The 17,519-nt window shown below is 44.4% G+C and overlaps 1 protein-coding gene across 2 annotated transcripts in view; it reads right to left on the bottom strand.

The window, feature by feature from the left end:
• VAV2 (vav guanine nucleotide exchange factor 2) overlaps positions 1-17,519 on the bottom strand; it is a 1,354,235-nt gene that overhangs the window by 35,567 nt on the left and 1,301,149 nt on the right. For both annotated transcript variants that reach the window (XM_069609623.1, XM_069609624.1), the window contains exon 25: positions 6,160-6,283. In XM_069609623.1, the coding sequence (XP_069465724.1) occupies positions 6,160-6,283 (124 nt within the window). The remainder of the gene's footprint in view (positions 1-6,159; positions 6,284-17,519) is intronic.

Raw genomic sequence — 17,519 nt, 5'->3', positions numbered from 1 at the left:
AACAAAAATATTCAGATTGGTTTCAGAAGGGAATTGCCATAGTATTTCGTCGCTGGACTGCCCATGTGGGCAGGACAAAGACTGATATGCAAATGGTTATTTCCCATCTGTGAAAAGGTACAGTGAGCAAAAAGCAGATGGCTGCTAACTCTCAAAGTGGTTAAAAACCACTGAACAGGTTATCATGCCGTGTTCTTTCGAGAGAGGGGCGCCTGCTACCTTTTTTGTATTTCTGAATTACACGGTGTTGGACTCCCCAGTTGGGCTTTTCAGAGACACGAGATGTTGGGTTGGGGTGGGGGGGCGGGCTGGTCTCTGGGGATTCCCCTCAACTCTGCAGGTTGTTCCTCTGATGTGACTTTCTCAGAAGAGGAAGAGGCCACTGGAGATTGGGAGGAAAGATGAACAACTGGAAACTGGGTTGGCTCTAGTACAAGTCTATGTCCTAAATTGCAGTTGAGCACTCCAACAACAGGCGGCACCAAACTGTTCTACAAGCAGCAAGTGTGCTCCACTCACTCAATGCAAGGCGAGGGGGCATCACATGTAAGTCAGCTTAAGGCATTACCATTTTGTTATGGGTGAAATTAACAAAAATATTCAGATTGGTTTCCTAAAATATTGAACATTAAATTTGCTTTGCATTAGGTGTGTTGTGCGTCCTAGCGTCCCATTGGTTCTAGGTACGCTTTATGCAGATTATCTTGATATTTTAAACTAACACAATAGTTCCACACACTCACAGATGGAACAAATTGTTCTGTGATATGGGATACCTATGCACAGAACATCAGACTAGTGGGAACAGGCTCCCAGTTTCAAGATCAGATCAATCTGTCTGTTGAACCCATGGTGCTATAATGTGCTATAATGATTCCGAGAAACGTTCCTATTCACTGTTAGCCGCTGCAGTAAATACAATCTCTTATTCTTGGGTTGTGAGTGACATTAAATAACTGCCTGTTAAGGGCTAAAACTCGGAGGGGCGGGGTAGTGGGTTGGGGATTAACCCATAACATGTGTCTGTAAATATAAGTGAAAAGTCGCAGCATCTGGAAAGGTGGCATTTTGGTTGAATTGACTTTTTTTTTTTTAGGTGTCAAAGAACACACAGCTATTTGGACATCAGGTATTTCATAGACTAAAGGGGGTCACTATGTAGAAGTTAAATTACGTCTCTCATAATGTATTTTTTTGGTTCACATTTTGTTAGGAATACATCTCGATCCTTGTGGCTCAAGTGGAGAAAGCACCATAATCCTCTTTCCCGATATCTTCCAAGATGGCGCATCTTCAATGCCATTCATGTGAACTCCCTACAGCAGTCTAGTCTTTCTCAAAATGGCGGGGTCCGCATTCTGAGAGTTTTCTATTTGGCAGAAAACAGGTCAGTTGAGTGCGTCGCTACAATGCTCTGTTTCTACTGCTTCTGTGAACTTCATTCATTCCTTGTAGCCCTTCTATCCGCGACCGCTACCGCAGTTACTTACTACTCTTTTTTCTCTGTTCCTTACTTTCCTTGTTCATGTTCCATTACGCTCCTTTTTCTTCCTCCTCTGTTGCCTCCCGTATGCCTTCTCTCTCTCTCCGAGCCTTCTGCTCGTTCTTATCCTCTGCTTCCATCTTTTTACCTTATTCTCTGGTCTGCACTTTTTGCCTACCTACTTTGTCTTAATCCCTGTTCTGTCTTTTCTCAGCCTTTTCTCTCCTCCCGTCTGTCTAGCTAATTCCATTCCAACCTGCTTCCTGCTATAAAATCATCTCTGTCCATTCAATACGTACCTGGAAACTCTTTGCCTTCAGGATTACAGCTGTGCTGAACGTCAAAATACTTTATCCAACCACATTCATCCTGCAAATCGTACTCTGGACTCCATCAGAAAACATTGATTCTCCTGACATCCGAAGCCAGGTTTTCTTCCCCTTGTGGGTTTCCCCGATGTCGCTGCCCGTGGGGTGCACAGAGTCCTGGTTATCCAGGCCTCTGAATACCTTGTGGGACTCCCTCCATGAACTACAACCAAAACCACTGCTGTGTGCAACGGAACCGTAGAGTTCTTCCTTGATTTCTAACCCATTTCTAGAGAGTTTTACATCACAATAATGGTTGTCCTGCTTTCTCATGATCTTTGGTCTTCTGTAATTTCTTTTTCAGCTGTATCAATAAAACATCGTAGACGTATATCCCTATCGGCCCGTGCGACTTTCTCTGTGTAATATGCATTATTTGGACAACTTAGCGCCATTCCTGCAAGTTTATGTAGACTGGTCGCAGTGAACGAGCTTGCAATAATCACCTTCAGTCTTGACACCTAGACTGCATTCCCATCCCCTAGCCAACCTGCCCATCTGCACAGCAAGGCCCCCTGACTGTACTTCTGCAGCTTGGGCCAACTCAATCAATGGACTCAGGCCAGATCCCAGTGGCTCTGTAAAGGAGTAGTGTGTGTCACACTCATTTGTTTTTGAGCGACTGAAGGTTGTGTTGTGCCAAGGTTAGAGCACAACCTGTGTCCATTGGATGCTCCACCCTTCCTACGTCTGGCTCTTTCCCCAAAACTCCTGCAATTTCCCACAGCTGCACCTCCCCTACTGGATGTCCTATGAGTCATCTCTGAGTGAAACTGAATGCATGCGCACAGACCAATCAGGTGGAATCGTTGCTCAAGTCTCTTCCAAGCCAAGATTTACCTGAAGGTGGGTGGAGACTTCCCAATCCCGTACCGGGATTCGAGAAAGTCCTGCTGTTAGATTGTACAATAGAAGCGACCCAATGATGCCTGGGAACCTGGACTGTGAAGAAAAATGGAAACCCATAATGTCCCCATAGCTTGGCAGGCTCTGAGGCAACAGTGGCTGGTTCCAACCGAGTCAAATGATGTGGAGCAGTGGTCATCAACCTACTGCTCTTCAAATGGTTTGGCCTCCAACTCCCATCAGCCTTAGCCAGGATGGTCAATGTTGGTGAATCGTGGGAGTTGTCGGCCAAAACATCTAGAGAGCCACCGGTTTCCAAAGTACATCCAAGAGCACACTTCAGGCAGGTGCATCAGCCTGTCTTTCTTTGAAATGTTGGAACCATGGTGGAGAGAGGACGGGAAGTGATTCTTGAAAGCATGAATTTGGCACAGCACTGTAATTCCCTGACACAGAGAAGCTACTCATCTAGCAGAAAGGCACCCTATGCCATCTACGTTTATTCCTTTATCACTTTCCTGTCTTCAAGACGACATTGGCATTTTTGGAAGGAATTAATCCAGACAAATTATCTCTAAGTGGTTTAAATCAAATGTCAGGATGGTAGAAGGCCCAACTTTCCCTATGCTAAGGTGGGATTTCCTCACCTGAACGAAACTAAGGAAAATCTGAGTAAAAGAGTTCAACCTAAAAGTCTGTCTTTGACCAAAACCTATACTTGCCCTCACAACTAAAGCTAACCAATGTGTAGGGATGTCAAAATTAAAAGAAATAGTGTTCAACTCAAATTCTGAGCTTCTTCCAGCTCATAGCTTTCTTTCAGCTCCCCCGTCCCAATTACAAGAAATGTCCACAAAAAAGTATCATGATAACCTTTCTCCAGTTCAAGGTGATACAGTTCAAAACAATCCTTGGGATTCCTTTCCCCAAGTTCAAAGCAACACAGTTCACAGAAAACAAAAGGTCTTGAGGCTTTGTTCTCAAGATCACACATGGAGCTCCTCAAGTCTCAGGGATCCCGTCCCCAAGACTTTGACTTCACATCACAATGTCTTAGGTTTTCAACATTTAGAGCTCATTGGTCTAGGTGCAGAGACAGAATGGTCCACCCATCACATGTCACGCAACCAGGATCCCTGACTCGGCCTCTTGACTTTGATGTCTACATTTTCAATCCTTTGGCTTTCCTTGTCAGCCTCTTGGTTCTGCCATCACTTGTCACACATCCTTTTCAGTCTTTGGCCTTGTCGCACTGCATTCATTCATATAAGTTCAGTTTAAGGGTGTTTTTCTCACACCCACCTTCTTATGACTCTCTGTCACGCTGTACTCTTTTCTGTAATTCATTTTCACATGGACCTTTGGGTTATTCACTTCATTTGCGTGGCCCATGTAGGTTTTTATTCCAACTAACAATTATAATGCTTAACTTCAGGGTTTCATTCAATTCGGTATTCAATAAAAGTTCATGCTGCTTAATTTTAAAGTTCCAGTCAATTCGGTATTGAATAAGCATTGGTTTTGCTTAATTTTAAAGTTCCATTTAATTTGGTATTCAATAAGCATTGGTTTTGCTCAGTTTTAAAGTTCCATTCAACTATGTATTAAATATGTATTTGTGGGAGTGCCCCAGTGTTTGAGCATCCTCTCAGACACACACTGGCTCGCTGCGTGTCCTTCCGGCGGTTCGCTCTGTTTCCCCATCACTGAAGCTGGGAAACTCACCCTCTGGAGCTCTTCAAGCCTGCCGCATGTCACTGCACGGAGGGAACCGACGCAGATGGCGTCCTTTCTTCTTGGTGCTCTCTCGCAGCTCCTGCTGCTGATCCTCTATCATGGAGGCTCCCAGACTAGCAATAATTACACGGCCCACTGGCTATGGCCTGTGCAAGTCTTCTTGGGAATTTGCCGGCATCATGGCTCCTTCTCGGGCCCCACCACGGCTTCCTCCTCTGAAACAAGGTTGCTTGCTGGTCTCGTCCACACAGGCTTCCCTTTTGCTCCCTGTTCTGCTCCACTGATCTCTCTTTATACACCTGCAGCCCCTTGACAGGCTGCAGGTGTGTATCTCTAATGAGACTTGCCTGACCATAAAGGGACATGCCTGATCCTCGTAGCTCTTTGTAGGCATCTTCCCTGTGCCAGTACTAAAGTGGTGAAATGGTGTAGTGCTCATTCCTGTTAGTTGCCTCTTCATCGTCTCAATACAGTCAAGTGTTATTTGTGGGAAAAGGAGAGGAACAGCTTCACAATAACCTATAAAGGTCGGGGGAGGGTTTGGTTGATTCTCAACAGGACAAAGGGGATACCATGTCTCTCCTAAGGGTCCCCTTCTACCCAGTCCCCAAGGACCCTCCACCCAGGTGATCCTCCTTCGCGTGTCCACCCCCAGGGTTGGGATCCAAGAGCAATGGCCTTTTCTGTGACCACCTGAGAGGAGGTTCCGGGGGTTTAGGAGTGAGAATACCCTCAGGTTTCTCACATTAGACACGTCTTTCCAGACAAGCACGCCTCTTTGTGTTTTTAGTGGATATGGGGAACCCTTAAACAATACACAAAGGGTCATAATCGGATAAGGGGTGGTCTCCATGCACAAGTGAACATCCATTCTGCAAGGGGGTGCCTTCAAAGCAAAGACCCCTTAACACTCATCAAATCAGTCTCTAAAAAGAAAGACCGAAAAGTTCCCCTTCTGTGACCCTGAGCTTCCTTTCAGGGGATGTGTTAACGTTGGGAGTCTGGTTCACTAATCGCACAGGACAGGCTGGTAGAGGCTGAGCCGAAAGAGTGGTGGCTCGTGCAACCCCGAGATAGGGGGAAGGATAGAGGAGCAAGCATTTCTATTAAAATAGAAATTGAGGTCTGCAAGGAGCATTTCACTATTGAGTAACCCAATGTGGAGTGTTTATACACATACTTTGATTGCTTTATACTAGCTGCCTAAAGCCTCAAAGCTACACCTAAATGTGGAGACTCACAAGGCTAACATGGCTTGGGTTGCTTTTGATCTCAATAATGGAGAATGGTCGTGTCCCAACAGTTCAGGCCAAATTCCCATTTTTGGGGGGCGGTGTTGGACTGATTTTCAAAAAGTTGGTTCCCTCATAAAATCACACAGATTAGCTGCAAAATGCCAGCAGGTGTTGTCTCGAAGTACTCCTTAGCTGTGGAGGAGAATGATCTAACACCTTTACGTCATGTTATTGTTGCACATGGAGGGTTCTGGAAAGGCATTGGAGGTTGAGCGAAGGTGCGGGGGGAGGGGCCTTAAGCTCAACGGCAAGAGTGTTTTCTACATTAGCAGACCATGCACAAAAAGCCGGGAACATTCATATTTGAAGAGCAGAGGCGCTCTTAGAAAGGGTTTGCTTAAATCCAAGGAAAAAAGAGATTACATTAATCGTCCAACTGCATAAAATTGCACATAAGTCTCAAATCATGATGTAAACGAGCTGCTCTTACCTGGGGAGCGCGTCAATGACCGCGTGGGAGGACGTTCCCGAGATTTGTATGGGTACTTTAATGTCGTGTCCAGCTGTTTAAAGCTTTCTTTCAGCGAGTGGACCTGGTAATATTCCACCAGTTCCTGGAAAGAAAAGCATTATTGTCGTTAGCAGAGCTCATTGCCACAAGAATTCCAAATGTCCCCATCACACAACAGCATGCTCAGAAATTCTACATCAGCACCGCTCCTGCTTTTACTTGGAAGGTCTTTCCTCACCTTGCTGCTAGTGGCTATGCCAGATGTTCCATAGTCCTTCCAGCAGTCAGTTCTTACACTAGGTGCAGGGTGCTGCGGGCCGAGCGAGAGGAGGGGGCAAGTCTGGGGTGGCACTAGCAGTTGATAGACACCCTGTGCTCATGGAATCAGGTCTTCAAGACCCTCGACGCAACGCAGCAGTCCATATAGGTGTGAGCAGGAGCACACACAACTTCATTTTTATATTTATTTATTTAATGATCGGAGGCATCGAGGTGCTGTTACAGGAAATGTGTCTTAGCTACAAGGTACATACATTGCTTGAGGTTACAATCAGTGCAGCAAAGTTAAGATGCATAGATTCAGACAAACAGCATACTGCAACTGCAGGCTTGCACCACAGCCCTCTGTAGGTACCAGTGGGCATCAGCCAAGTCACCACAGAACACCTTTGCAAGCCCCGCACCACACCTCTGCATGTTGCATTGGGTGTTAAAGTAAACAAGGGGGGCGATAGCACAGACTTGCAATGGCGCAGTAAAAACAAACCTGTGGCATTGACTAATTTTACATTACAGGCTGACATGAGATAAAGAGTAAACATAAAGAAAATGTATACGAATAAAGTAAAAATAACCACATTATTTCACTTATTCTCCTAAAAAAGAAGATTCTGCACAAATATTTGTGTTTTGTTTTGCCTACTGGCTGTAGGTTTCTTATCAAGTCAGTAACAAGGGGGACAAGGGGTCCCTGCTGCCATCTCTGGGGGCCCCAACTCAAAATGTCATTTGTTACTGTTCAATACATGAAGGCAGACTTTCAGAGAGGGCGAGGGGACTCCTCCCATGCCTCTATGCACCCTTCCAATACACCTCCTCGCCACCCCCGAAGAATACTGTGCCAGAACAGAAGTTTACTTATCTTTTTGTTTTGATCTATTATTTTCAATTTCTTTTTAAAACATTACAATATTTTTGGGGTCATTCTTTTCAGTAAATGTTACTTGTACTCCTTATTCCCAACACACCTCAATGTTGTGGGTTGTTTTTTTCTCTGAAGCTCCATTGCACACCTCAAAGTTCTGCGAGTCACATCTCTACGGGACCTACTCCACACCACTGCAAGACTTATCACACAACAGAAACCCACAAAGATATAACCTCGTTTAGAATTAAGACCTGGAGCTGGGAAACCTCCTACCCCATGCTGGATAAACCATTTGAAATGCAATGAACTCATGAATATTCCCTTTTTCCATTTAATGGTTCACGTCAATAGATGACCCTCTGATGGGGCTACAATGCAGCCTTTAGAAAGTATCTTCCTGACAGGACGATTTGACTGCTGGAAAAGCAGTGCGTGGGAAAACTGGGTCAAGGGATGAAAGACCCAGGTTTGATTTATGAGCTCTATCCCCTGATGTTAGACAGATCCCCAAAACCAGCACATGTACTTGCTATTGTCTGTCCTCTCTTACTTTGATGTTTGAGAAAGTCATTCATATTTCAACAACTCCATCGCCCTTTGAAATCATTGGATTCGGAGAGCTAAGGAATGACTGCCCTGGTGTACATCTCCGCTGATAGGACACCCGCCTGGCTATCGGTCTCTTCTGAGTAATTTGTAGTGGGTTTCACGAAAAAGGACCCAACAAGATTGGGGTCAAGCAGAATCAAAAGATTCCCAGAAATAAATAATGTTTTATTGTATTTTCAATTGTAATACAGCAAGTGACATCAACAATTCTTTTATAAAATAAGGCAATTCAATGATCATATTCTCTTTCATTTCCCTCCTACGTCCTGGGCAATATTGGGTCTTTTGGTGACGGTCATAATGATATTGGAACTTATTCTAAATATCTCTGTGCATAGAAGTCTTCCCCCTGGCTTGAAACATTACACGTTCCATCGAAGCTAAGTTTGCCATGCCCCCAATCCAACCTTCAGCTCTCTCTTCCCTTTCCAGTTCCCTAATTGGGTCATTTTCCGTACCACTGTCCCAGAGTATTTTTGGCAAGTTCCGACATGACTGGAGTGCACAGTTACAAGTATCAGAGTCAGGTCATGGTCCCAGGTCCTTCCAGGAAACGCTAACATTTGCAATAATTTGCAGACAGACACCTGGTATAAAATATGCTTCAGACAATTCTGGTCATCTGTGAAGATGCTCGATGTTGCCCGACTCCCCAACAGGCAGAACTACATCTCAGCCACCTGTGCTTAAGGCACATTTCTCACCTGGACCGAAGAGAGAGCAGAGTGGGGGAACACCAATTTGGGTACCCATCTAGTACCAAACCCATAGTTGACCCTAATATAAAATATCCCCACCCCCACTATCAGTCACAATGGGATCAGCAAAGAAACACCTGTAAATCCATGTTTCCTTAATGAAACTTGGCTCGGATACATCTCCAATGTTTCCTTTTTTATTTTCAGCAATACTTGTGTTCACTTTTTGAAGAAAAAAAAAGTAATTTGTCTCAAAGTACTTAATGTTGCAGTTTGCAAAAAAGGGCCATAAGAGAGTCATACAATGTGACCTCAACCACCATCGTCCCGCTCCTACTATGATAGCTCTGGCTTTGTGTTTTACATGTTTGTTTTAAATACTGGGATTTGTCGGTTTATGGTCTTTTAATCAAAAATAATGCATCAAAAAGAGAATCCATTACTTCATCAAATATAGAATGGGCAAGTTTCGATAGATATGTACTTTTAATGTAAAAGATAGCATTTCGATGCATTTATTTTATTTTTCATGTTAAAATGTTACATGGAGCTGTCCAGTGCTGAAATATTGGCACTGGCCAGCTCCTTGTACCGTTTTAGTGTTTATTGTATATTGGGGGTTCCCCTCAACCCCTACACAAACCCCCCTTAAACCTAACCAAACCCTTGCCTTAACCCTCACTCCAACCCTAACTCTAACCCTAACCCAACCCCAACCCCCACCCCTAACTCTATCCCTAAATCTAAATTGAACCCTAACCCTTACCCCACCTCTAACTCTAATCAATCATCCATCGAAATTCATTCAATTAATTTTTTTTTTGATGGAAAAGCAATTCAATACATTTCGATGGATAAGCATTCAATGGATAGGAATGCGATGGAAATACCAGATACCGGATTTGTCATAGTCTGTTTACGTTTGCAAATTTATATATGCTTTTATCTTGCATACATTATTTTCAGCTTGGCCGATCCTTAGGGGCACGCTTCACCTGTCAGCACACGATTACCTTACAGGCAGCTACAGCACAGGTTCTGGATTTTCATTTCCTATCTCCCTCTAGGGCGGGCCTTCCCCTTCTCATCATGAGAAAGTGCCTAAAGACGTGCCTTGTGCCTGCTAATGGCAGGTCTGGCCGGGCATATCCAGGTCTATTCTCATTTTAGGAGCTGCTAAACGCCTGCTTGATGCTAGACCCTCGGTAAATTGCACCTTTATCCTTTCTTGGGCATTGGTTATGACTATCTCACTTCCTACCACCTTCTCCCATTTTGTCTCATTAACTCCACCTCATCTGTCGCTTTGTTATTATACTGTGACCGTTTCTCACTGACTCCAACTTGCCCGGCTATTTATTTTCCTTTTTCTTTCTTTCTAATGGTGGACAGTGCTCGTGTTACAGCTAAATACATTTCCTTAGCTAAAACAGATTTATTGAACTACCTTAGCCCAATTAATGTTATTGGAAAAACATAATAATATAGCATTTTGCCTCGGGCCTTAACTTGGTGGCTGGCCATTATCCCACGCGATAATGACCCCTCCCGAGGTCCATAATGCTATTATAGCACATGGTGGTACTAGCATTACATGTTTTGGAAATTTCGTTCTGAGGTAAAAACATGGTGCTTTAAGAGTCAGTAAAGTCAATAGACAAACTGAGTTAGTAAATTAAATGAGGTTTTATTTTGCAGTATTTAAATAACATGGTGGTCTTCAAGTTAAGCATTTTCCTTGCAACTTGGTTGAGCTGGAACATGTTTGGTAAGAGCATGCACAAAGGTGCATGAAAAAGGAAAGGGTATATCTATAAGAAAGTGAAAACATTTTCCAAAGATTTTCTCTTTCGTGTTAATTAGCATGTCGCAGCAAAATAAGCTCCTCCCAGAAAGCAAGTGTCTTGTTGAAACAAAACGTTGCCTGGAAATGGCATTGTTTCTTCCCTGTGTGCTTCTGAAAACAGAATGTTCAGAATTAAGTCAATACCGGTAGTTATTGACTGCACTCTAAACATTCTGATTGGCTGAAATGAGGTCAATGACTATTTCCATGTGCTAAATATCATTATAGTGAAGCTACCTATGACACCCTGAACAGCCCTGGAATGAAAGATAGAGAAAAACCCTCACCACTCCTCAGAATTGATTCCCGCTTGCCGGTTCATTAAGGATTATGAGACGTATTGCGAGCACAGTGCTGGTTAAATGCTGCGATCTGTCTGGCTTCGCCCTCATCCAAAATTAATCTAGGTAGATCCAATTACTTCCGTACCTGAGCCTCGCGCATCCTGGAATCCCTTCCCTTTGCAATCGTTGTAGAAATACACAACAACAATGAATGCAATGAACACTGGTGATATAATTTCTTCATCCATGCTGCGCTCTACACTACTGAATGTGTGCTCACTCCCTGGCCATGCCATGGAAACTCCTGACTTTTTACTTACACATGGTATTTCCATGCTTTTACAGAAACATGGCTGGAGCCTTGCTTTGAGCTGCTACTGAAGATGGCTACTTCCGATGGCTAGAGGTACTTATTGTTGATAAACCAGGATGACGTGGTGGCAGCATGGCCCTGCTCATCACATTCTTGCTGAACAGTGGAGAAAAGGGGAATTCATCATGACAGACATACTTACTATGGTAGATCCGAATTCGCCTATTCACATTTGTTCCCACAAAATTCCAAAAAGAAGAAAAAAACATCAAAGGATAAAACATGGTATCCCCCTTTTCACACGCTGACCTAACCTCCCCGCCACTAAGCCTTTATAGGCTACTGCTGTTCATATCCTAAAATTCCCCTTGAATTTTCACCAAGAACTGAGAGGAGGAAGAAGCCTCAAAGAGTAATATAGCCTCACCCGCAACTTGCCAAGGGATAACGGAACACTGAGACGCTGAAAAACTGCAAAATGAAGCAGGTAGTAAATGCGTGGCGAGGGAGCCGTGTCTCCAGGGAGTCTGTGGAAGTGGGAGAAGGGAACCGTGGAGGGTGTCAATCCCTTTGTGTGGCCAGAACAGTGCTTATTCTCCTGAGTGAAGAAAGCAGCCCACTGGTGTCAGAGGGGCCGGCGGTGAGATCCTGAGCTAAGAAGGCAGAAGATGTGTGTGCTTAGAAACGGAAGAAAACATCAACACGACTGGTGAGTTTCAGAGAATGCAAGAAACCCGGTACGCATGGGAAAGTTGCTGAGCTACATTATATTGTCTAGAAACGAAGTATCAAAGTTGCCATGTATCAAAGTATCACGTGTTCAAAAGTCTCTGAGCAATTAAGGACAATTAGAAATCCCCAAAAGCTAACAACGTTGCAGAAAAGAGATTATGAAAGCTGCGAGCTGCCGAGGGGAGCAGTGAAGTGTGAGCAAAATATCAAACTGGCAAACTAAAGCTGAATAAATAAGAGAAGCGGCTGTCAGTGAAAGCCGACCAAGTATAAATTGAACAAGATATTAAAAGCCGTGACAAGGAAGATATCTGAATAATCAATTTACTTTTGAATCGTTGAACATTAATTGTGAACCAACTTAAATCAAGATGATAAAGAGCTTGGGTGAGCGCCACTGGTTGCGTGACCTTTAATGGGTGGACCGTGTGGTCTATCAACTGCGCCTAGACCAGGAATCCCCAACGAAACCTAAGAGAACTGTGAAAGCTTGGGGAAGGGAACCCTAAGCTCCTAAAGAACATTATTAGATTGTTTTTTTCTTACCAGTACTTCGAGCTTGGGGCAAGGGTATCCTAAGCTCCTGATGAACATTGAGAGACTGCTTTTGTGAACCAGTATTCTGAGCTTGGGGAAGGGAACTCCGAACTTCTATTGGAACAGTGTGAACCCAGTTGAACATTGTATTGAAACCAAGTGTGCTTTGAAAGGGAAATCCAAGTCCTGGTGGAGTATTTGCAACCTACAACTTTGAAAACTATATCCTGATCTTGGGGAAGGGAGCCAGAAGCCGCTCCAGACTTTCTTTTGAACACCAAGTTCATTTTTAACAACCCTAAACAATATTTAGTATTAGATGTGAGGGCAAGCACAGGTTTTGACACAGACAGACTTTAGATTTGGACTTACAGGCATAGACTTTCCTTAGTTTCCTCAGGTAGGGAAAATCCCACCAGTTATTGGGCATATTCGTTATTATACCATTGTGATAATAAATACAAATTCTGATGTTGAATTTGAGATCTGTTGTCTGTTTCATCTCTAGATACCACCATGTCTGTCTCCCAGTTTCCAGCAGCATGTGGTTGAACCCATGCATGATTGGTGAACAGGGTTTCCAGCAGCATGTGGTTGAACTCATGCATGATTAGTGCATTGGCTTTCCAGCAGCATGTGGTTGAACTCATGCATGATTGGTGTATTGGGTTTCCAGCAGCATGTGGTTGAACTCATGCATGATTGGTGTATTGGGTTTCCAGCAGCATGTGGTTGAACCCATGCATGATTGGTAAAGAAGGTTTCCAGCAGCATGTGGTTGAACCCATGCATGATTGGTAAAGAAGATTTCCAGCAGCATGTGGTTGAACTCATAGATGATTGGTGTATTGGGTTTCCAGCAGCATGTGGTTGAACCCATGCATGATTGGTAAAGGGGGTTGGTTACCAGCAGCCTGTGGTTGAACCCAGGCATGATTGGTGAACAGGGTTTCCAGAAGCATGTGGTTGAACGCATGCATGAAGAAGTTTGCACCTTGGATTAGATTATCTTGTATAACACTGCTTTTAGTATGGTGAGACCTCTCCCCCATCGACCGGACCAATCATGCGCTACTGTTTTTAAAACTAATATTAAATATGCTGCTATGTCCTCAATGGTCACTTGTAAGATGACCTCCATTCAAGACAAACAAACTGCGGTGCTCCTGTAATTAAGTAACACATATCAGAAATTGACCTCATGGTTCTCTGTCAGACCTAGTAAACTCGAATAACAATGGGATGTTCCAGGCAATTGAGGAGGTAGTTCCTTTAATGAACAACAAATGTCCAACCATAAAAAAAGAAAAAATGGGTGACTGCAGATCAAAGAAAAGATGAGAACTGCCAACTGAAGAGCCAAAAATGTATGTTCAGCGCGGTAAAAAGGTGCAAACATATGAGCTGTGCGATTATCCCATTATGAGGGGAGGGGGCTTTGTTGATTGCCACACAGTTCTATGCACTAGGCTGGAGGATGCCCTAAATATTCGTGTTTCAAGCAAATAACACATAGGCGATAAAGATGGGTTACAGGTAAGTATACAGGGCTTAACATTAGACCGAGGCACTGTAAACAGGCCTCAGAGCCTGATTTTCACTAGAAATGAATTCACATTTCATTAACATGCTTAGTAGCCGCAGAGGCTGACAGCACATTGCAAATTACACGTTCCTAGGATCATGCAGCAAGAAATGAACAGCCTTTGATACTTTGGAGGTCAGGAAGTGAACCTCATGGGTGCTGGACAGAGGCAGTAAATGTACAATCATTTTATAATTCGGCATATTAATTTATTAAAGTGGTTTACTGACGGTTTCAAAATGTCCCATGGCGGTATAAAATTGCCCCTTTGCACATGTTAGCCTGGGAAGAGGTTCGAAAATGCAACATTAAAACAGTAACATTTCAATGGTTCAAGGCTCCTCCAGTGTCATGATCGGTTGAATCTCCATGAGAAACGGATGGAGATGACCGGGGGCAGATGAATAAAGATCCGCGGGTCATCTTAACTGTCTCAAAGTTTGGCACTATGATGTGGGAATTGGGGTTGGACTGTGACGTCACATGGGTGGTCGAGGGTGGTGTGGCAAGGTTTGCAGCACCCAATCCTTTCAGGATAATGTATGTCCCACTATAGGGGAATGACGCAGCTCTACCGTTTAGCCTCACATGGAGGACTAACCTAATGTTTCAAAATGGTTTGATGCTAATTAGTTTGTATGGTTATAAAAGCTCTTGTTTTCAGGGTGTATCTTGGACAGCACCTTTCATGCAGTTCTGTTCCGTGTGAATTCTGCTTTCCCAGCTGTGACTGAGGTCCAGAATAAATTGTGTTACTTCTTGCTTGGTGTACACTCCTTCTTTGGTTTACTTTTGTAATTTCCATTGGTGAGTTGTGAGGTAACCTGCAGTACAAAACGTGCAACCAAAAAAAAGAAAAATGGCTGACTGCGGATCAAAGAAAAGATGAGAACTGCCAACAACCGAAGTACCAAAAACAGTTGGCAGAAGGATTCAACCACATCACAGACTTCAAGGTTAAAAGACCTTCGGAAACAGTACAAACGGGCTATTGTTGAAGCCAAACAAGTGCATTATAACACACTAATTATTAATAATGCTGGTAATGTAGTAAAACAATTGTCCAAAATCCTATAACAGTTCCCTCTTGGGATCTAAACATATGATGGAGTCTCATCTTCAGCTGAATGGTGCAATAAGATTCAATCTGCATTTAGGAATAAAATATCCTGAATCCAGGACTAAAAGGTTTCAGTTCCTTGTTTCACAAAATCTTCTAGCTATTCACACTACACACCCTCTCCTATCTTTTCACGTACACCCCCTCTTTTCCATACATGTGTTAACACTCTCTCTCCAGCTATCTCTTACCACTACCTTGTCCCTACCCCTCCTGTTTCATTCCGTGCTCATCCCTAGTGTTAAGAAGGATTTCTGAACTCTAACCAGGTGGGGCAGATGTTCAGAAGGCCAACCTAGTTTCTTGGAACAGGGTAACCTCTGGACAAGCCAGACCAATCAGGATAGCTATGGCAGGCGGTCCAGACTAAGTCTCAGGAGGGGTGAAGGTGACTGAAGACCTCAATGAGCACACAGAGCAAGGACACTTACAAATTACGCCAGACAGGTGTTATATCAAAAATATAGACACATTTATTACAAGGCCTCTGTAACATAGACCATAGCACAGAATCACAGTAACACTAAGTAAACCAATACATCACACTCAATACAATATATATACAAGACCAGGGGGGTCTAAAGGGGTGACTGCACGAAATATGTCGACAACCTAGATGGGAAGGAAACATGCAGTGCAGTTAATCTTTAGGCCCAGTTAGACATGGACAGTTCACCTAACTAAGAGGCAGTCCAAGCCCTAAGAAGAGGGGAGCCTTGTGCTCAATAGTACATGCAATGCAAACGCACGCAGTTGTTCAAATGGGCAAAACAGGGTCTCATCAGGGGTCTTTAGTAGCTCGGGAAGGTGGATGAGGCGATGATGAATAGGTTCCCACTATTCAAGAAGAACCTCCACTTGAAGGCAGAGGCAGTTCGAGAGTTCGGGATGGAGTCGCTATTTCGCAATAGTGGTGGATAGGAGAGGGGCCACCAGGGGTCACACGTGCGTAAAAATGGGCTCTTGCGCTAGGGGCCACCAGTTGGGATATTGATTACTCACCATTCCCTGATGCAAGGAGACCCAAACTTCGGCAGGTCAGTCCACTTTGCTTGTAGGTTCGAATGCGGCAAAAAGGACGTCTCGGCACCTTTTAGTTCCCGAGATACAGCGATTATTCCCAAATGGGACAGAAGCAATTTCTCCGCTCCGGGCGGATGAATTGACCCAGTTTCACTGCAGCAGACTTCAGGGGCAAGAGGGTCACAAATGCAGCAGACTTGCAAAGGACGTTGACGCAGCAGGGCAACACGATAACCGCGTTTACTCCGGTCCGGGCACACTCATCTCACTTCAGACCTGGGAATGCCATGTGTACGAAATTCGGTCTGAGGGTGCCGTGCACACAGAGCTAGCAGTATACCAAGTTTCGAGGGCCTCCTCGAAACGACGGCAGAGACAGAGCAAAGGACCTGCGTAAGCTGGTCAGCCCACTGGTTGGCCCAGGGACACTTCCGAGAAAGCTTACTTGCAGGGTTCGGTGAAGGTGCCGAAAATATTTGTTCCCACTATTCCAATGAGTCGAAGCGTCTTCGCAGACCTTCTAGGATGACCAGATACAGAGGGGTCCCACGGGACGACAGCGGCTCAGGGTGCCAAACCTTCAAGCGGGTCACCATCGGTTCCTCGACTCAGCTTCGTAGTTGCAGGATACTTGGATCCTATCCTTTGTTCATTGAGAACTCAGGAGATCGACCTGGTAGTGATGTTTTCAGCTTCCTCTTATCCAAAGTTCCCTTTGCGCCAAAACGGAGAGGACCCAATGGGAGATCTGCTCACAAACACACAATCCATACGTGGACCAATCACAGACCACAGTGGTCTCAGGCATTCAGGGCACTCCAGACTCTCTGGCACCCAGGATGTATATTGGAACCAGACATCCCAGCCCACAACCTGGATGCACACAAACAAGGCATGCAGAAGCCCGCGAAAACTTTGGGATTCGCGGGAAAGTGCATGACCAAATAAGGACTGGCCCGGGTCGACTCGACCTGGGGAACGTGAAGGGGCAAGATGGCCACAGGACAGGACAAAGAACCTTGTGGCATTGCCATTTTGGAGCCAGGCCACCCATTCGTGCCAAACGTGGTTAACATGGCAGGAAAGTGTTAAAAATAATGCGAAACGATAGCTGCCACCAGTCCTGTCCATGACACATCTGCACAGTTCATAAAAATTCCAGCGAGAGTATCTAGGGCCTTTGGAAATGACTATAGACCCAAGTGTGCTGTATGGTAAGATACATTGCACACTTGTCATATAATGTACAAATGTTGCAACATGAGAAAAGGACTAAGGGAAACAAAGTCTCTCAGTACTAATTGTCAGTTTTCCCATATAAAGTGAGTGAAAGCCCAGAGGAGTGCAGCTGAAGGCTGTGCTTCTCTGGCAAAGTCAGTCAATGGTGTCTAAACAGCAGCAAAAAGTTTGGGGGTTGACACATGGAGGGAAAATTACATACAACT

The sequence above is a fragment of the Ambystoma mexicanum genome, chromosome 8 (genome assembly GCF_040938575.1).
Source record: "Ambystoma mexicanum isolate Mex_15411 chromosome 8, UKY_AmexF1_1, whole genome shotgun sequence".
NCBI classification, from domain to species: Eukaryota; Metazoa; Chordata; class Amphibia; order Caudata; family Ambystomatidae; genus Ambystoma; species Ambystoma mexicanum.
This window is presented reverse-complemented; position numbering and strand designations above follow the sequence as displayed.